The 21695-nt window shown below is 39.3% G+C and overlaps 1 protein-coding gene across 1 annotated transcript in view; it reads right to left on the minus strand.

The window, feature by feature from the left end:
• Positions 1-21695, minus strand: part of F13A1 (coagulation factor XIII A chain) — a 1111088-nt gene that overhangs the window by 946809 nt on the left and 142584 nt on the right. The window contains exon 3 of the mRNA XM_044064861.1: positions 11380-11568. Coding sequence (XP_043920796.1) covers positions 11380-11568 — 189 coding nt within the window. The remainder of the gene's footprint in view (positions 1-11379; positions 11569-21695) is intronic.

The raw sequence follows: 21695 nt of genomic DNA on the forward strand, positions 1-21695 counted from the left end.
TGCATCTCATGGCAGGTTATTACACCTTTCACCTTACATACTCTAAGTGCATTGCAACACTTCTCTCTGTGCTACAGACTGAAGTACTGTCAGATGCCATCCATGACCGTGACATGACCTCTTCATATAGTAAGGCTATAGCTGAGTGGAAAAAGTTCCTTGCTGAGCAGAAATGCGCAAACCTTTTTTCATTCCCGGTCATTATTGTGTCCCTTGTAGTGCAAGACAAACTTCAAATTTGATTTCAACTTTAACTGTTTGGCAGGGTGTTGGTTTAGTTTGTTGCTCGTCTATTCATAAGGTCTTCGTATTTGCTATATTGCATATGCTGACATTCCCATTTTCACAGTGAGCAATGGCCTTGTTTTTGCATGTTGTTCTGCCATACATGCCTCTGGATAAAAAATTTAAGCAGTCAGTCAATCAGTCAGTTTGTAATACAGTATACTTTTTTCTGTAAATTCCAGGGTATTTTGTCTCATTTCAAGGTTTTTAAACCAGCAATGAATGTTAATCAAGCAAAATTACCTACAATTTTAGACAAAAGGGCTTATCTTTTGCTTTACATCTAAAAAATACTTGGTTTTAGTCTGGTTGCTATGGTTTTAAGATATAATTCCTAAAAAAACTTTCAAGACAATGGCTAGCACTTTCTAAATTAAAGCTTACTTTCCTACATATTCAGAAAATAAATCTTAATTTGTTTTCTCTGTATTAAACATATTCACTCTTTTTAAGTCTGGATGCTGAAACTACAATAAAAACACAATAAAAATGACAATAAAAATGACAGGAGTGCAAGCAAAACACTTATTTGATAAAATAAATGTCAGGGGGCTGGAGGGAGGGTAACCAAGACTGCAACAGTGAATAAACTTGAACATCTACATTTATGGTAAGTGTACACAACTGTCTTATGTTCTTCGTGTTTCACTGTTGCAGTCATTACATTTAGGTAGATTCCCAAAGCTAAGGAAGGGAGGAGGCAATCAGATAGCATTAGGACCAGCTATAAGGCCCTGCAAGACTGCAGTGGCAAAACCAGCTCTGGATTTAGAAAAAATTGGCAAGTGGTAATGCTTGGTGAAGGTATGTACAGAACTCCAGGTAGCAGCTTCTAGGATGTCCCTGGTAGGGACACCTCTGAAAGGCTGTAGAGGTAGATGCAGCCCTGGTTTAATGTGGTCTTATCCCCTGTGGAGTAGGTTTTCCATGCTGCTTATAGCAGAAATGAATGCAATGGCGTATCCACTTAGAAATGGTTTGCTTTGAAATGGCCTTCTCCTCTGCCCCTGCAGCAAATGCAACCAGCAGCTGTTCAGATTTCCTGAGAGGCTTAGTCCTGTCCAAGTAAAATCTAAGTTGTCTGTGCACATCCAAGGAGTGCAGTATTCGTTCCCCTTTGTTCTGTGGATTAGAAAAGAAGGTTGCCAAATGAATAGACTGATTAAGGGCCACACTGGATACCACCTTGGGCATAAAGGAGGGATTGGTCCGGAGGGACACCCTGTCTGCATGAAAGATGATGAAAGGCTCCACTGCCATGAGGGCCTGTAATTCAGACACCCTTCTTGCTGAAGTGATTGCAAGAAGGAAGGATATTTTCCAAGAAATAAATTTCAACTCTGCATTTTCAGCTGGCTCAAAGGGAGGTAGAGTGAGCTTTTTTAATACAAAATTAAAGTCCCAGACTGGAGTAGGGCTCTCCTGGGTGGTCTTAAGTTTTTGGCCCCTCTGAGGAATTGCTTCAGTAGTGGATGAGAGAAGAGGGGGTGGCTCTGTATTATAATGTGCTGAAATGGCAGAGGTATGAATTTTGATGGAAGAAAAGGAAAGGCCCTTGTGAAGCATCTCAGGTTAAGTATTGAAGAATATGAGGTAAATTGGGCACTGTTGTGTCCATCCCCTGTGTTTGGTTCCAAGAACAAAATCTTTTCCATTTTTCAGCATAGGATTTTCTAGTACTAGGCCTCCTTGCCTCCAGAATGACATCCATCACTTGCTTACTGAGGGATGGTAATGGAGAGATCATGAAATTAGCCAGGCTGCAAGGCTCAGGGTTTGAAGTTGTGGGTGCAGACTCTGGCCCTCCTGCTGGGACAACAGGGCAGGGGTCTGAAGCAGGTGCCATAATTCAAGAAGTGACGCACTGCGCAAGGGGGTACCAGTGTTGGCATGGCCAGTCTGGTGCAATAAGTACTTGACTTGGTTTGTCCTGTTTGATCTTTAGTAGCACTTTGAGAGGAGAGGCAGAGGGGGGAAAGGCGCAAACAGATAGGTTTCACCATGTGAAAAACAGGGCATCCACTTTCCAAGTGTGTCTGTGGGGAGTCCTTGCACAGAATTTGTCCAACTGGTAGTTCTGAGAGGATGCAAACAGGTCTATCTCTGGGCTCCCCCATTTGTTTCTCAAAATGTTGAATATATTTGGATCCAGTTTCCACTCGTGTGGGTCCATAAGATTTCTGCTTAGGTTGCCTGCCAGTGTATTTGGCTTGCCTGGCAGGAATTGAGATTGTAGATGCACTTGGTAGCTCAAGGCTGTGTTCCACAGAGCCATGGCTAGTCTGCAGAGAGGGTATGAGTGGGTTCCCCCCTGCTTGTTTATGTACCACATAACAGTGGTGTTGCTCGTCTTTACCAATAATTGTCCTAGAAGAATGCGGTCCTTGAAGGCAGTTAGAGCATTCTGTACAGCTAACATTTCTTTTTGATTGATATGCAAGTGCATTTGACTTGGGTTCCATTTGCCTTGAATGCACTGCCCTGTCAAGTGAGCCTCCCATGCATAGTCTGATGCATCTGTTGTTACGGTTTGGGCGGCAGGGGGTAGAGTGAATGGCAGTCCCTTGTTTTGGTGGCAGGCCTCTGCCCACCAAAGGAACTCTATCTTTAGACAAGGTATGATAGGAATCATTGATTCTAGGTTCTGAGAATGTTGACACCATAGGCTTTTTAGATATCATTGTAGTTTCCTCATATGCAGTCTTGCACATGGAATTAGTAGAATGCAAGAGGCCATGAACCCCAGGGCTTGCAGCATTTCCTTGCAGATAGCGGTGTCTTTGTGGCCAGTTTTTTGAAGTAGGCTGTCAAGTGAACTTGTTTCTCTGGCGTGAGGTAGGCCATCTGGGAAGTTGTATTCAAGCTTGCTCCCAAGAATACAATTTGTTGGCAGAGTACTAGATGTGATTTCTTTTCGTTTATGGTGTACCCCAGAGAATTTAGTAATTTCTTTACAAATGCCAGATGGTTTAATAATATGTCCTGGCTTTCTGCCTGAATTAGACAATCGTCCAAGTATGGGTATATTTGAATATTTCTTTGCCTGCAAAATGCAATGACTGGAGCTAGGCACTTTATGAATACCCTGGGCACAGTAGATAAGCCAAAAGGCAGTGCAGAGAACTGAAAGTGCATGTAGCCTGCTTTGAAGCGTGGGTATCTTCTGCAAGCTTCCCTTATTGGGATGTGCAGGTTGGCTTCCTTTAAATCCAGTGTTGCCAACCAGGCATTTTTGCCTAGTATGGGAAGCAGCTGATGAAGAGTTAGCATTTTGAATTTTGGGATTACCAAAAAGGTGTTTAGGATAGACAGATCCAGGATAGGACGCCAGGAATTGTCTTTTCTGGGTACTAGGAAATGTCTTGAGTAGAAACCTTGCCCCCATTCTTCTTCTGGGACAGGCTGAATAGTCCTGATGCTTAGAAGAGAGAGAACTTGCTTTTGAGCCTCTGACAACTGATTTGGGGGTAGGTCTGGCCAACCGTTTGGGGTTGGTAAAGAGTGGAAGTGAAATCTGTATCCTTGGGAAACTATATTTAAAACCCATTTGTCCTGGGTAATAAGTTTCCAGTTTTTTGCATGCAGGGCGATCTTTCCCCCTAAAGGAACAGTCAGTTGAGCAGGGCTTGGAAGGTTTAAAGTTAAGTCATTGTGACAGTTTACCATAGGGGGTGTCTTACTACTCTCAGCTTTGGAAGTGGGAGCCTCCCACTGCTTAGGCCTGTGAGTACCTTGTGACTGAAGCCTGGGTGTTCTGCTGGTTCTGGGTTTGGACTGAGAAGGCCTGGAAGAGGCAGGAAAGGACCATTTCTTAGACGACCAGTGCCTACTAAATCGGGGAGGCTGTACTTACAGGAAATCTTTAACAGTTTGCAGAGATTTAGCTTTTTCCTCCATCTTTTTAAGTACTTCTTCTGCTTTGTTGCCAAACAGGAGGTCTTGTTTTAAGGGAGCATCCAGTAATTTAGCTTTAACATGATCTGGCAAAGATTGCTCCTTAAGCCAAGCATGCCTTCTAAGTACAGACCCAGTGACAGCAGCCCTGCAAGATGTCTCTAATGAATCAAAACCACATTGCAAAGTATGTTTTCCAACTTGTTCACCAGAATGCATTAAATCCTGTAGTTCTTTATTTTCAGCACAGTCAGGAATCAACATCATTTTCTTTTTAAGCAATCCAATAATATACTGCTAATACTTTAACATATGAAACCGGCAGTTTAAGGCCCTAATGGCCAAAGTTGCAGAAGTGTATACCTTCTTACCCCACCTATCCAGGGCCCTGGAATCTCTATCAGAGGGAGTAGGGTTTTTGGCAATAGTAGCCTTAATGCCTTTGGGTCCCTGGGAAATGGTCTCAGGATCCGCAGTAGGATTCTTAAAGAGGAACTTGTGAGAGTCAGGCACCCTATAATACCTGTCAGGTTTTCTGGGAGCCGGAGGTAAAGAGTCAGGGGCCAGGCTAGATTTCGAGAAGGCATCATCTACAATGTCCAGAACAGGAGGGATAGCTAAAGACCTGTGTTGAGGTAGGAGTAATAATTCCCTAAGCCTCTTTTTGGAGTCAGAGTAATCCTGGCTTTCCCAGTGGAAATGCTCCCTAAGAGTATGCAAGGTTTCACCAAAAGAGAAAAATCCTCTGGAGGGGAAGCAGAAGGAATGGAGTCCTCTGCATCAGAATCCTCATAGATAGATAAGGGCAACTCCTGGTCATCAGAGAAAACAGAAATTTCAGAGTCCTGGTCAGAAGAATCAGAAGGAAAATCAGTTCTAGGTCTCTTAGAGGGAGAAGGGTGGCTTCCCCTGATTAGAGTAATAAGGTCTTCAGCCATTCTTATCATTTGTTTTTTAGGTATAGGGGCCTGACCATGTGGTCTGGGCATCGGTTTTCTAGGCATGGATCGAGTTTTAGGTCTTGAAAAAGAAGATAGCGTCAGTTTAATATGCAAGTCAGTAGGCCTGAATACACCCTCAGAAGCTGGTGCCTGCACAGTGGCTCCAGACCCATCCAAGGTAGAGACATCCGCAGCTTCCACAGTCTAAGAAACATCTCATGGCATACCGAACTCTGAATGGGTCTCAGTAGCAGCCTGCGAATCTGAAGTAGGGGGTATCAGGGGCTGCGAAAGCGCCTCACTGAGTACCGGTGAACTGGCAACTAGCTTAGGAGAAGCGTCGTCGGCAGCTTTGGACCTATGCGTTCTGTCTCTGTCTTTATCTTTGCATTTTTTTCAGAATGTCGGTAGTCAAGTGGCTTACCAAAGCCATTTCTGGTTATTTGAACTGGGTACCAAAATATTTAGATGAGAAAATGAACCAATGATGAATAATTTGGGGTTTGAATAAGGCACAAAACCGACAGCGAGGTACGCCGTGGTCTGGGCCTAAGCAAGGAATGCAGTACAATTGTTAACTTTTACTGACATCGGTTTAGAGCAAGAAAAAGGATCCCTAATGGGGTACTTAGCTTAGTTGAAAACTTTGGATCTGAAACTCAAACAAAAATTTCAGGAGTCGGCCGACCGGCACTTGCGAACTGCTTCGGCTTCTGCTTCAAGCACCGCATGGCAAGAAAGACTGATGTAATGGCGTCAGCTGCATGCTTTATACCTCTGACTACCTGATGTCATGGAAGATGAGACAGCAACCAATGCAGGACCCAAGACTTGGATAATCAGGCCGACTGAGGGCTACCTGCAAGCAGATAACCCAAATGTAATGACTGCAATAGTGAAACACAAAGAACATCCAGCTTGCTCCAATGAACGAATTTCCAACAGTTATAAAAGAAAACCAAGCACTGATTCCCAAGCGAAGAACAGGTATTCCACTGAGTTTATTATCGGACTGACACGTTGAATGGTTTCATATTTTTATTTTATGGTTTTATTGTTTTAATTTGTTACGTTGAATGGTTTCATATTTTATGGTTTTATTGTTTTAATTTGTTCGTATCAGTCCGATAATAAACTCAGTGGAATACCTGTTCTTCGCTTGGAAATCAGTGCTTGGTTTTCTTTTATAACATCCAGCTTGTTGTTTTAACCTCACCTAAGTTGTGCTTTTAATTTTAGTATGCTGTTAATTGCACAGTAGTCATTAAGACCCAACCATAAATAAGAATGTAACTTAGTGGCCAGATTAATTCTAATTTTTCCAAATGTAGCATCCATGGACCTGCACTAGGGTTGCTCATGTACTAGCTGGATACCACAAAATTCAAATCTATGTTCACTATACTCCTGTATATGTTTTGCAAGTGCATTTGTTAAATTCATCTTTCTAATGGCATATAGGTGCTCATATATTCTTTCCTTAATGGTTCTAGTAGTCTTCCCTATATAATAAGCTGGACAATGCTTACACATTGCCACATATACCAGCCCTTTTGAATTATAACTTTATTATATATGTTATATTTCTGATCATTAATTTGTACATACTGACCCTCATACATGTACTTACAAAAATTCCACATTCCACATTTTTTCATGCCTTCAGCTTGGAGCTTTTTTGTTTTGTGACACATTTCAAAAAGAGTTTTTAAATTCTTGCCTCTCCTGGCTATCATTTTAACCCCATCCTTAAATTTGTTAATAACAGGTGCTTCAACCTTAATTAAACGCCAGTTCTTTAAAATTATTGTTTTAGCTCATAAAAATGAACACTGAATGTTGTAATAAAGGTGGTCTAATAATCAATATGGTTGTGTTCCTTTTGTCTATGTACCTGACTAACCTGATGATTTAGGATTGGTGTAAAATGTCCATTATTCCTTTTATAACTGACTTTTTTTATGTTTGAATGCACTAGTTTTATGATGCCCATTGGGATATGGAGGCTAGAAATATTTACTTCTTCTAAAATATTGTTGGAAAGTGAAATTTTCTTGTTCTGTTGGCAGATAATTTTGCTTATTTTAAGTAATATTTACATAATTTTCTATTTTTTTACTTGTTTTTTTAGAGCAGAGTTTTTGAAGTGTATTATCAGCATTCAAAAAAAAATGAGTGACCTGAGATTCACAGTCACTGTTTTCCTAGTAATACATGGTGAATGACTGAGGAGTGACTTGCCGAAACACAATTTACCAAATTGATCTCACCCCTTGATCATTAAAAATCCATATTGAATTGCCTGCCTTGAGAGCTATAATCTTGAGGTATGTCATATTGTATTTCAGGGAAGTGTGTGTGTGTGTGTGTGTGGGGGGGGTGGTTTCTCCTGTATTCGTGGGTCAGTTGGCTTCCCCTCCTCATTTTGGCAAAGATGATGTGATAACTTGTGATTTGCTGATAGGGGATCCCTTTGGGGTATGTATACACATACTTACCATGGCCTGTGTAAACAAAGATGCGCAGTTCAAAGCTGTTATCTCAGTACAGCACTGTATGCTTTAACCAACATTTGCAAGGATTGTCTGAAAACTATAAGCTCTTTCCACAAACAGAATAAAATATTGCCGGGGGTGCAAATTTCAGCACTTACAAATAAATATGTAGTTAGATATTAAACAAAAATGAATTTGGGCAAACAAGCAGTGCCAGCAATATACAAATTGTGCATAAACTACTGAAAAATTCTGTATCATATGCACACTAATCTCCATCCTCGAATAACAACAAAATAACTGAAAATTGTGCCACGGAAAGTATATGGAGACAAATTCAGAATGATATTTTATAAATGTGCACACTTTATGCAGCATTGTCAGATATGTTTAAACCAGGCAGCAAAATATGGTTGTATACGTATGAAGTGAAGTAATCAGGAACTGTAAGAGATCTGCAAAATATTTTTATAGGAATGTTGCAGTGGAAATATCAACCACCATACTTGTTAATGGCTTCCAGATTTAGTAAGAAATGCAGTGTATGTTGTTTTGCTGAGTACAGCTGTTAGTCATCTATTTTTCATTCCTTCATTTTTTTTTTGTTTGTTTTTTTTTGTTTTTTGTTTTTGTTTTTTGGTTAAGTAAAACCAAATGTGTCATTGTTTGTTTTTCATCCAGACAAGGCAACACTGATAAAATAACACAAAGAATGACTGAAGTGAATGGCTTCAAAATAATGCCTAGTGTAGTTATGAAACACAATATCTTAAAGAAGATATTCAAAGGCAGCATAATATGCTGTAAACAACTGCAAATAAAAGAATTTACCTGAAGAAACTGAAGTTTAATAAAAGTGATTTTTACAGAGAGATAATGATCTATGTTGGGTGGGAGGGATTAATGTTCCCCTGCGGCTTGCTACTCATCATACACCTGGACAATAAAGCCATTCATTACTAGCCATTGGGGTGAAGGTCAATTGGAGCTTTTTGAGGTACTTTTTAAAATCCTGGCATGTATCTACATATTACTTCAGAGTTCCATGTAACCAATGAAGCTCAAAGTAGGGTGCAGTCAGAAATGTGCAATCTATACTGAAAAGAGAGCATTTGAGGAAATTTCTATAATATTATGAGGGTGTGAGGGAGGCAGAAATCAGTAAACCCTCAAAAATATGTGAAAATGTTCATGTATCTTCAAATATATATATATATATATATATATATATATATATATATATATATATATATTCACATTCAAGTGTTGCCACACACACGTGCGCACACATATATATGTATATATATGAATCTATGTATACCTATATATATATATATATATATATATATATCTATGGGTACATGTCAGTACACTGACAAGTCGGAAGACCGACATTCACTCCACCGACACATGAAAAAATCGAAACCGCAAACACGGACATTTAACAGGTAAGACTTTTAATTTCGCTAATCATGCCTACCATATTTTAGTAAGTGTGGCAGTGTTATGCATGTGTGGTAGGCATGATTAGCAAAATTAAAAGTCTTACCTGTTAAATGTCCATGTTTGCGGTTTCGATTTTTTCATGTGTCAGTGGAGTGAATGTCGGTCTTCCGACTTGGTGTACTGACATGTACCCATATATATATATATATATATATATATATATATATATATATATATATATACGTTATGTATCTTTATCTATCTATCTATCTATCTCTGTATACACCTTGCAGGTACAAAGCAAACAATAAAACGATCAGAACAAGAAACCATTCGGTAAAATCTGCAAGAAAAACCAAGCTAAGCTAGAGTTTTCAATGTGAGATACCTTAAACCTCGTGTAATAATAGAGGCCCATGGGATATATGCAAATGACCCCTTATGGAGATAACCTGTTTCAGCAAAATGGCTTCTGAATACCCATTATTTTTCTTACCTTTTAAATACTTTTGCAGGGCAATAAAGCTCCTAGCTGTGGAGATGCACGTTTTGGCTTTTTTATTGACATAATCAGAGTATCAGTAGATTGTTTAGCTATACTTTAGAAAGATGGTGTCTTTAAACCCAGCTTATGCCCATAAATACTATGACGCCTGCAAAATATCCCAATTAAAATCCAAATCAAATGGTGAAAAGGTCACCCAAACAAACCATTTAGTGGTTACAATGAAAACTCTAGCTTGATTATTTTTTTCTTGTAATTTTTTACTTAACGGTTTATCTATGTCTTTTTACCTTTGGTTTGCATTTTAACGGGGATATTTTAAAGGCACCTTAATATTCATATCATCCTCCAGGTGCTCCAGTTTCCTCCCACATTTCAAAGACATGCAGTAGGTGGGTTGAGCACTCTAAATTGGCCATATGTGTGAGTGTGTGGTATGTAAAAACAACCACGGAAAGCTAGCCACTTGGCAGTGTGAACCTTGACTCAAGATTAATGTCACTGCTGAAGTGACACCCCAACCCCATGTGCAAAAATGGAAAAAAGGGGTTTTGGATGCATGGATGGATGGATGGATCTGGGTTTAAAGACCCTCTGTTTCTAAAGAATAGCCAAACAATCCACTTATGCCATGCTGATGAAGTCAATAAAAAGGCCAGAACATGCATGTCCGCAGTTAGTGGGGCTTGTTGTATTGGCCTGAATGCATCCAGAAAAACTTAAGTAAAACAGTCATGGGCATTCAGAAGCCACGTAGCTGAAACACTTTATGTCCTTAATGGGTTATTTGCATATATCCCATGGGCCTTCATTACAGGAGGTTTAAGGTATCACTTGGTGCACCATGCAGATAGAAGAAGGTGTTTGTTTTTCAGATTATTTTGCAAATAATTAAAGTAAATGTCTTTTAGCTCTGATAAGCCTTTACTCACAAGGTGAAAGCTCTCTCCTGGCTGCCTCTTACTGTAAAAGACTAAAGGAAACAAAACTTTATGTACTGCACTGCATAATTTTTAGAAGAGAACTGATTATGACACATAAATCCAGTATAGATCCATTCCTTTTCTGAATGAAATGTTTATTAGTGCTCAGTAAAAATAGAATATTGAGGAATTTCAGTAACTGTGGTAGTTGTGATAAATGTTCTATGACACTGTAACACATAACCAAGCTTTGTTTAAGGTAGTGAGATTACTAAAAGGTACCTGTATGAACTTTAAGAAGGAGATAAAATAAGGTTCTAACTGGCAGGCAGTAATGCACTATCTTTGCCCATAAATTGATTTGTCTTTGCCCATAAGTAAGTCATGCTCTTATATAGTGTAAAGTGTGGGTTCAATGCTACACTAATGTAATTAAGAGTGTTAGTATCATATCCATATAAAGGGGTGCTCCCAGAGTCACAATTCTCACTGCAGCATTACCTGCAGCTGTTATCTGTAACCCTCAGTTTAACACAAAAAGGCATATGGAAATCATATTTCTTGGGACACAGCAAACTTGCTCTGGAATTTTTTTTTTTTTGTCCTAGGTGTTTTGTGCTCATTTCTGGATTTGCCTGTAACAAGCTGAATTGATGTTAAATAACAGAAGCTATTAGAAACCCTGATTTGTAATACTAATAACAGATATGTATGCTTTTCTTCTACTGCAAACATCTGGAATAGCTACATATGGGCAATCATCACCTGGAAAAAGCACTGGATCTGTGAAACTAGCTAACCTGTCCCATAATAATCTTCATATCTGGCCATAGTATTATAAAGATTAATGACATTTTTCTAAAATTCTTCAGTTACTCTTGTATACCTACCAATAAGATATTCCACCCAGAACTGGTCCTTGTTTGAAATATATTCACGGTTGAATTTTATCTTCATCGTGAAGTTTTGCCCACGACGTACAATCAGGTTAAGGTAGTCATACTTGTCTGTATGGTGCTGCTGCTTGTTTATCTCAGTTGGATGACGCAGTAAGTCAACGGATAGCACTTCAAGAAAAGCTGCAAGAAAAAAAATAAGTTCAGCCTGTTTACAGTATCCTTTGTACTCATCAAGTCTTTTTGATTGAGTTACAACTGCTTCATTTCTGGAGAGACCCAAGGAGACCAATAATTCAATCTGAAGTATATTCCATTCACAGCTGTATACTATTCTCATGATGTACTACCATTATAGTGTAACATCAAAAATCCTGCAAAGTAAATTCAAGCTTCAGAATGATCTACAAAATATTAATATTTATACTAATTATGCCTGTAAGAAGATTAAAAGTTCAAGTACAAGTATTTTGATTATGCAGTAAGGACTCAAATGTATGGGTGTGTGTGTGTGTGTGTGTGTGTGTGTGTGTGTGTGTGTGTGTGTGTGTGTGTGTGTGTGTGTGTGTTTTTGTGTGTGTACATCTGCCCATTGGTGTATACCTCCAGAAAGAAAAAGTTAGAGTGCTCACAAGCATATTTCCCGAGGTAAGTTCCAAAAAAGCACAACCAAGGTACATTTGGGAGAAAAAAAAAACACTAAAACATTTTTAAGGGACTCAGCTACCCTGCACACACACACACATTCAAGCGCTCACATACACACGCAGACACACACGCGCACACGCACACACACACGCACACATCATACTGGGGATTTCATCACACAAACTCCCTTAAGGAAAGTGATAAAAATCCCAAGTCTGATACAGAATCTGCCTCAGGTTCTATGTTTATGGGGAAACCTACATTTTAACAGATATATATCTCCCATATATGGATCTCTCTCATTGGCCCAGAGGCCCTTATAAGCCTAGTCAAGAATTTCATCAAAGTTCCCACAAAGTCAGCATTTGTTTTCCCTGTCCAGCAGTTTATGTATATGCTGGGAAAGAGCAAAGGTAAAAAGAAATGGGGCAGCTAAGATAAGATTTGAAACAACATTATAACAGAACAATATGATTTTGCAACAATTTATTTGACAGTTATTGACAGATAGGTAGTTGAACTCAACTTGTTGTTGTGTCTATCAGCTTATCCCGGTTAGAGGTCGCCACTCTGGTCTGCTAATGTTTGGTAGTGGATTTTTACAAGCCGAGTTACCAGCCCTGACGCACAACCTTCAACGAAGGCACGCCCATTCACTCATGCGTCCACAAAGAAAACGCTCTAACTGAGAATCGAATGCGACAATGTCTTGCTCTGAGGTGACAACGCTACCGCAGCACCACTACTCGACTAAATGACTGAAAAAAAACGCAAAATATAAACAATCTGAATACCTGTATCTGTAGATATGATTACATTCACAAATTCTGAAGACGGTTTTGGTTAACAATCACAATGTTGACCAAAACCTATCAACTCACAAACCACTGAAACAGCAAAATTGGCTTTAGCATGCGTTCTGTAGGGAGACAAGTCCATGTTTCTGTGGTTTTTGAAGTTTGATGATTTGTGCTTCATTAAGCTTTAGTGGATATTCCATGAGTTGGCCTAAAGCCAAAGTTGAATAGATATAAACATTGTAGAAGTTAGCAACTTACATGGTCATTACATTAGCAAACAAATAGCATTTACACAATGATATAACAAATATGTCAAATGGAAGCAATAACATAGCAAATCGTAACAGTAAACACAACTTGAGTGAGTTACAATACAAGTAATTTCAAAGATAAGAGTGGGTTAGAAGTCAGCAAGCAGTGTCTGGTTATTTATACAGAGGTTAATTTTAGCCTGGGGAATTACAGGGGCAAATCCAGGAGTTGGCCAAGTATGTCATGAGTAGCTTTTTAAACTGTGCTGTGCAGGAGGAGCTGGAGGTAATGGAGTTTGACAGTTTATTCAGATTTTAGGGATGACATTTGAGAAGAGTGATTCCCCAGCTGAGTTGTTAGCTTTGTGGTGTCCAGGAGGAGTTTGTTAGTGGAGCGGAGGACTCTAGAAGTGGCATACGGTTGTATAAGATTTTGGAGAGTGGGAAATTTATCAGGTTGAGGAAGGATTTTGTGGGCAAAAGTTAATTGTTTACACTAGAAGAGTTGAGGAAGTTCTAACCAATTTAGTTGTTTAAGAGCAGTATAGTAGTGAGACCTGTGTGTGGCATCAGTGGCAAATTTGGCATTTTATTGCAGCAGTTTCCAGCTTGGTTAGGTCAGTTTTCTGATGTTTGGTTAGACTTGGGGAGGCATATAGAAGGGCTTCTTAATTATGTGTATGGGTGATAGTAACTTTTGTGGCTCTAGTTAGAAATTGTTTATGCCTATAAAGAAGACTTAGTTTTTTTATGAACCTTTTCAATGATTTGAGCAATGTGAATGTTGAAATTCAAGTTGTCAATTTGACGCCAAGCAGTATTGGGGTGATGACTGGTTTATTTTTGGATTCTATAGTAAGAATTGGTAACGATGGGGCAGATCTTGTGGGATAAAAGACAAAGAGTTTTGTTTTGTTCAGGTTCAGAATGAGTTGGGAATTGGTGAACCATGTTTCTGCAGATAGGAAAGAATCTTGGGTAATGGAATTGAGAAGTTGTAGTGAGGGGCCTGAGCATACCAATGTAGAGTTATCTGCATATTGGATAACATATTCATGAGGAGTGGAAATTTGAAGATGGTTAGTGAACAGACAGAAGAGTAGAAGTCCATGGATGGAGCCTTGTGGGACCCCTAAGGTCACAGAAAAAAGAGTAGAAAGATTGTCGCCAATGCACAGCCTGTTGACGTCCTGATAAGTAGCTCTGGAACCATGAGATAGAGGAGCTACTAAGGTTAAGGGAGGAGAGCACATTGATTAATATATTGAATATATATATATATATATATATATATATATATATATATATATATATATCCGTGTGTGTGTGTGTGTGTGTGTGTGTGTGTGTGTGTGTGTGTATTTACATACATGTACTAACTTTGAGACTGCACATTTCTCGGGGAAGGGGCATATTCCCGAACCTCAGGAATTGTCAAGCCTGAACACCCATTGACCATCCCTTTTGTTGACCAAAATGTGTCAGCAAAACAGATTTTGACACTTGGGAGATCCGATTAATAAAACTATACACACACACACACACACACACACACACACACACACACACACACACACACACACACACCCTACATCGTGTCCACCCTTGGGGCCCCCACTTTAGACAAGGATGGAGTGTACATCCATGTATGTGAACTATTTCTGGGATGGTAGCCCAGCCCCTGTAATGGACATGCCCTCATATGGAGTACCATATTAGTTCTCCTTTGTGCAAAGACCTGTTATGGTCACCCAAAGCCATCATATCTTTTGCCACTCCTTGCTACAGCAAGTCCCAGTACATCTTGTTCATGGTACTTTCATGATATACATGATATGCACATGGAGGACTTGCAGTAACCCTTCTATCAACTGGATGGTGAACTTTTCCGGTCATTGCCTCTGTCAGGGGCCCATGGCAAGCAATGCATACTGAATAAATATGTGTGTCAGGCAATATGTGGAATTCATCCACTTAATACCACTGATTCTGCAATAAGTACTGCTGTGTACATCACACTCCCTATGTACAGTCTGCTGCAATAGCCATGAGCTTTGGACATTCCTTCCTACATTTGTCTATTTGCCCTATGTAGTGGTATGCACACACCCTCATTGTGTTGGCATGCCTATTCCCATGTACAGAAGTGTTAATTTCCCCTGTTTTCCATAAGTACCCGGTGACTATAGTGTGCGTCACTATCACAGCTGAGCATGACAGTGGCATATACATACGCTATGTTCCCACTCACACAATGCAACTGTTGATCACACTGCTAACAGGTGGGTTTTCTGACTCTAGTATGTATACTCTGACTCTAGTATGTATACGCCAAGAAAGTTTTATGTAAAGTGTTATATTCTACAGACGTTTTTATTTTTTCCTTTGGATTGGCAGTGGGGTGAATATACCATGCACTGTACTTCAGTATGTAACTGCCATTGGTTGTGTACCATATTTGTGTGTATTAATGTGCTCTACTTTTCTTGCTATTACACAGGTCAGGTTGTGTTGAAGGTCATGAAGCAGCAGTGGTCATGTCAGCATAAGTCATCCAGTAACACTTGTGATAGACTGATAGTGGTAACCAGATCAATTCAGCAGAAGGACACTGATATTTTCTGTCTTTTCTTAGGATATGGGTATAGGCTACTCTTGACAGGGGACTGAAAAGGATCTTCCATCTTCTCGCAGTGTCAGTTGCAGAGGCTGGTATCATCCATATTTTACCAACAGCTAGATACCACATCAGTACCATGGAGTCCTTGTGCCCTGACTTCCAGGCCCAGCAACCAGACCAATAGAAATGCACCTTGTCCATGTTGTCAGTCACAGAGGTGACTGATGACTGATTACTGGGTTTTGCCTTCCTGGCCATTCTTGGCAGCTGGCCATGATCATTGCCTATCTATATCCAGGCACTCCCTTCCTTATTATGTCATTTTCCATGCATTGTCTATTGTCTAACCTTCCATATCACTAACTTTTCACCATCTGTCAGTCTGTGTTCATCCACTCGCATCCCCATGTTTTGTGTGTATACCACCACATATTTGTCTATCCCTCCTGCTTCCCTTCTGTCTTTCTGTCTCACTAACCCTTCTCTCATCATTCCCCTCTCCTGACTCACAAACCCTTCTTCCTTGTATGTTGAAAATGGGGATTTCTTATATTTATTAGGAGGATAAGGACCCTTTAATGAGCTTGATTGACTTGCCTATTTTGTAAAATCCTAATTTTAGAATAGGTGCCTGTTTGTTGGAGATAATGGCAGAAAAGATGAATTCTCAACTTTTAACATTTATTGAAGGAATTTAAGATAGCTTATTTTGATTACTTGTGTGTTCACTACAGGCTAGTCTATATGGAAAGGTGGATATACTTGTGTGTTCACTACAGGCTAGTCTATATGGGAAGGTGGCTATACATTTCATTTTTTCTCCCAATTTAAGGAAGTTTTGAACTCATCCTTAGCTTCCTTACGAGTTTCATGGCTAGCACAAATCTTTTAAAAAATATGGTTCATCCTTACTGAAGGCTTCCAAAATATATTCTCTCATTTTATACCCTGAAAAGAAAGAGTCTAAAGGTAAGTTCCAATGATGTACTAGCATTTATCTTGAAGGTAGTAAGGTGGATCATTCCAATTTATTTTTGTCACAAAGAATTTTAAGACACCCCCCCCCCTTATTGGTGCATTAGAAGAAATTTTTCTATGATAGATGTTGGTCTCCTATGAAGAGTGCTGGTCTGGAATATTCTGAGTATACTTGACCAGTTATTAAAAAATGTCATGTTGTTTTAATGCAAAATTGGTTAACTTTACAATCTAGTTACTTTTAGTCACTCAGCTTGTCAGAGAAAGCCTTCTTAATTACTTTGTCTGCAGGTTTTAAATTGCTTTTTGCCCACTGCTGAGGGGCATATAGATTTGGTCTCATGGGAAGGTCTTTCTCCACATATTATGTATTATACAAAACAGATATTAGATTGTTTTACCATCAACTATTATCTGGTAAATTACAGAAAAAAATCTTCATTTAAAACTACTTTTGTTTTATAGAAATAGCAGATGCTTTATTATTATTAGATTATTTGTGGTCTTTCTGGCATATGCATAAATTTAAACAAGTATAATTGTTGTACATAGTTATACTATGTATATAGTTATTGACTGACTGACTTGATTGTTATCGATTCATATTCTGAAATGTTTCATAGTATTTTGCAATAAAAAAAAGAAAATGGGGCTTTGTGTGTCACAAAAGATCATGCATCTTTCTCCCTCCTGTCATACTTCAGGATAACCCTTGTATGTTTTGCTCTGCTTGCTACACTCCACTTTCCTACTTTATACCTCTCTCCTTCCCTCCCAATTTCTGTAATGACTTTGGGTAGTACTTTGCTATACTGACCCTCTGTAGGGTATACTGAATGGCAACCTTGAGGCATTTGATTGGGGCCATGAACGAGCATGAATTGCACCATGCTAGCCTGCCCTAGCTATGGCATCTGTCACATTGGTCATGCACCCATTTATAGTGCTATTTACTCACTGCCACGTCTTAGTGCTGTACTTTATTTTTATTTTTTATTTCAGTTTCATTTACTTTATTTTAGTTGGGTTTACTCTGTGTTGACTGGATTACTACTCCTAGACCAGTACTCTCTTTTCCTAGGATACTTGAAGTTGCCTTCCCCTTATGGTGGCAGACCTGTTTTACTGCTCAGACCTTCCCTTAGTATGTCAGTAATATGCTTAACTGATGCATATCGGATTAGTTCTGAGCCACATTGTACTATCTGCTTCACATTTAGCTATGCAGTGCTTGTCTATGAATCCCAAACTAGGTAAAAAGAAAACTACTGTAGGTTTGTTATACTTCACACAGTCACAGGTTGTTAACAATGTAGTTAAGTCCTATGCATTTGTATCAGTTTAGAAGGTGAGTGTGATCTTTCTGATCAAGTCTAAACATACTTTGGAGTCTTTTATCTTACATGTGCATTAACTTATTTAAAATTTCTGGTACTGCCACAATAAAATATTTGTCTCTAGTAGTGGGTTGCTGTGCCTTTCAGGAAAATGGCAGCAGGGGGATCTGAAATACAGTATGTCTCAGAAATATAGATAACTGTAGATATACATCCTAAAGGCAACCTGCACAAACTGAGTTGTAGATTAATCTATCTGTAAAGCTGAGTTGGAGAAAGAGAGGTTTTGCAGTTGTCTGCTATCCCTATCAGTAAAGCTGCAATGTGATGACTCACATCAGAGGCCTCCTTTGTTAACAGAAATAAGGACTACTCCATAACGTCAGAGGAAAAGGACAATACTAGCTTTGGCTACTAGAGGAATTTATTTAATTCCGTTAAACAGAAAATTTCTTCTGCAGTTTATTTGTGTTTTGTAGCCTGACAGTGGTCATCATTAATCATTAATCACTCATCCATTCATTCTTCTCCAATACCGTTTATACATTTCAGGACCATAGCGGAAGTAGAACTTGTCTTGGCACTTGGTGGGCTCAAGTAACAGAAACTCATTTTTGAGAGCGCAATAGTCTGCCAGAGAATGAGTGAACATATACATACAGGTGCACACACATGAGCAGACAATTAGATGATCAGCATTTCACCTACAGTATGTCTCTGGGAAGTGAGGTAAAACTGGAGCACTCATCAAAAGCCAACATGGACACAGGGAGGACAGAAAAATGGCACCCAATGGGGACCCCAGACAGGAACCAAAATGGAGAAGCAAACTGTGACTCAGTAATGCTAAAAAGTCTGCCAGCTGTGTCACTACCTCTGACAAAGTGTCCGATCCTAACAGAAAGTCATAAATAAAACAACTTTTACATGAGAGTCAAGTAGAAAGTGGTGACTGAAAAACATGGCTTTCTTTTTGTTAGCTTTGTAATATGACAATTCCAAGAGAACCTGTTTTCAAACTCACAGAATCACGTAGTCTACAACTGGCACCAAATAGTACAGAGATGCACCAGCAGCATACTGCATCACCAAATTTACAGAACTTTTTTGCTGTACAGTGTTTATGAACATTGTGAAGATGTGGTTCTTGTGGCACTCTTAGGCTGTATTTTTCAGACTGACTACATGCTGCCATGTCTCTCTAAAAGTTCTCTGTGTGGTAACTACCAAAACAGAGGGACTTGAAAAGTTGCTATTTAGTCTTATGCATTTGGAATTTAGTGTTGATATAGTCAGAAAGAGGCTTCCATTCTCCATTTTGGCAACATGGTGCCAGATAACAAAGGTAGTGTCAGTCCCATGTTTTTTTATGAATGCATGTATGAAATCATATAGCAGCATTTAGTGAGAGAGATAAACAGCTGTTAGTGAATAACCTTTTACAGTACCTTACATAGTAGGCTGGTAAAGGACATGGACATTGTTCTACAATGCTTGACCAAGTCTCTTGGCCCACCTTTAATTAAGTAATTGTCAAACACAGAAAGCATAATTCAGTAATGAATTATGTAATTGTCTTATATATGCATTCAAATAGCTCTATGCATTTAAATAGACACTGAAAGCCTTGACGTGTGTAGTTAGACATACACAGTCCCATCTTCATCATTTGCTAGCCATTAACCTTCAGTATTTTGCTCCCTTACTCAGAATTATTTTCCCTCTACCTTCCTCTTTCTCCAGGAGTGCATAAAGAAAGGTCCATGCTCATCAGTCTCATTACAAACACGAATATGTGAATCTTAGGAGGCTAAATGAAATACCAGGGGAAGGTCACATTACCAGGAAGATGTCTTTTTGCTACTGTTGCCATTTTCTCAGCAGTGTACTAGAAAGCTGCCTAAAGCTTGCTACGCTTCTTCAGATATATTATAGGTTGTGAACAGGGAGTTGCCATCCTGCTGTTAAGTATGGAAAGCCACATAGAGTTATCTTCTTTAATAAGAAATTAGGAATGTTATCAATATTTCCATCTCAGCCAGACTAGGATCCTCCATAGACATAACAGAACCCAGCAGGATTCTGCCTTCAGCAGCATCCTAAATCTGAAGAATGCATGCAAGCACATCCTTGACTCCCTTTCCAGATTTTTAGATCTTGAAAACAGAATCATTGACTCTGAAAACAAAGTTAAGGAGAAGAAAATGAAAAAAAAATCAACATGGACTTAAGGGACAAGAAGGAATCACAAAACCACCATACTTCAACCCAGAGAAGAAGATACCCAGCAAGATACAATTGTAGAAATTGGTTTACTGGGTGCTGGGAACATGGCAAAGCTAACCACCACCCCAAGCATGAAGTTGGAACCCAATGGATCCTGACCACACTTACTGCTGACCAGAGAGATGGAGAAGAAGACAACAGGTAGGATTTTCACCAGGACCACAAGAATCCTGGACCAGACTTAGAAGCACCCACCACCAGCATGAGGTAAAAAGACATGAAAATAATACCACGGATAGAGACAGAGACACTCACAAACTGGAACTGCCAGACCCCAACAGGGAGGCACATGTGGGAGCAGCCTCTCACCCTGACTTACAGGTCTCCAATGGTACCAACAACAGAGGAACAGGTCTTGAAAATAGGCCAAGGAGCTGAGGAACCTGGAGAGATCAACATAAACAGAAGGGACCCACCAAAACCAACAACAAAAATGGGCTAAGATATGGAACCACTCGACAAAACCATTGACTTCGCTGGAGCAAGAAATCTTAGGTAAGGGTCTGACTTATACCTTTAAACAGAAGTAACTTGGTGGAAACTATGATAGATGCTAAACTGTATGTGAGGAAATTAAATCTTCAAGTATTTTTATATGACAATAAAAAGGACAGAAACTACCATGACAGAAAACACAATAGTATAAAATGGAAAATGCCAACTGACTTTTGTGCCCCTGTGCACACCAGCCTGAGTGCATATGAGACCAAATGTGAAACTGATCCGCAGGGCCCTCGGTAAACCACCTAGGAAGAAGTTATACAACATTTAGCCAAACACTGTCATTATGTTCTAGATCATGCATGCTTCTACTAGCATATCCTGGACAAGCTCACTATGGGTCCACTCAAAAGAAATAAAAATGCCATCCTTGAAGAAATGGAGTTAAGCTGGCAAATCACGTTGGACGCACACCACAACCCTAGTATAAACTCAAGCATTTGCATAAAAAGTGTGATTGCACTAAACCATAAATCATGCAGCTAAAACACCAGCAGCAGTTAACCTATGACTTGTAATTAACTCTCTAGTTACTATTAACATAAGCAAAAAGAGAATCATGAAAGTAGATCTGTAGATGCTTCTTGTCTGAAGATATCTCTTTGTAAATACTAATAGCTCAGCTTTGAGAATCCTACTTTCATTTCTGAACACCTTTTTGTTGTGTGACATTGCAAAGGATCTTTGCACCACTAGATTCTTTTGGAGAGTATAGCATTTCAATAAGGTCACTGCTATTTTTTTTCTTGTAAGCCAAGAGTTTTTAGATTAGTGAGGTTTTTCACAGAGGTTTTTTAAGTTGGTTCCCCAACCACGGGAAGGGTTTGGAATGCACTGTTTGTTTGGTTTTCAATGTTAGGTTTGAGAAAAGGGGGTCAAACTCTAGCCT

Source organism: Protopterus annectens, chromosome 3.part0, assembly GCF_019279795.1.
Source record: "Protopterus annectens isolate FY-2018-M chromosome 3.part0, PAN1.0, whole genome shotgun sequence".
NCBI classification, from domain to species: Eukaryota; Metazoa; Chordata; order Ceratodontiformes; family Protopteridae; genus Protopterus; species Protopterus annectens.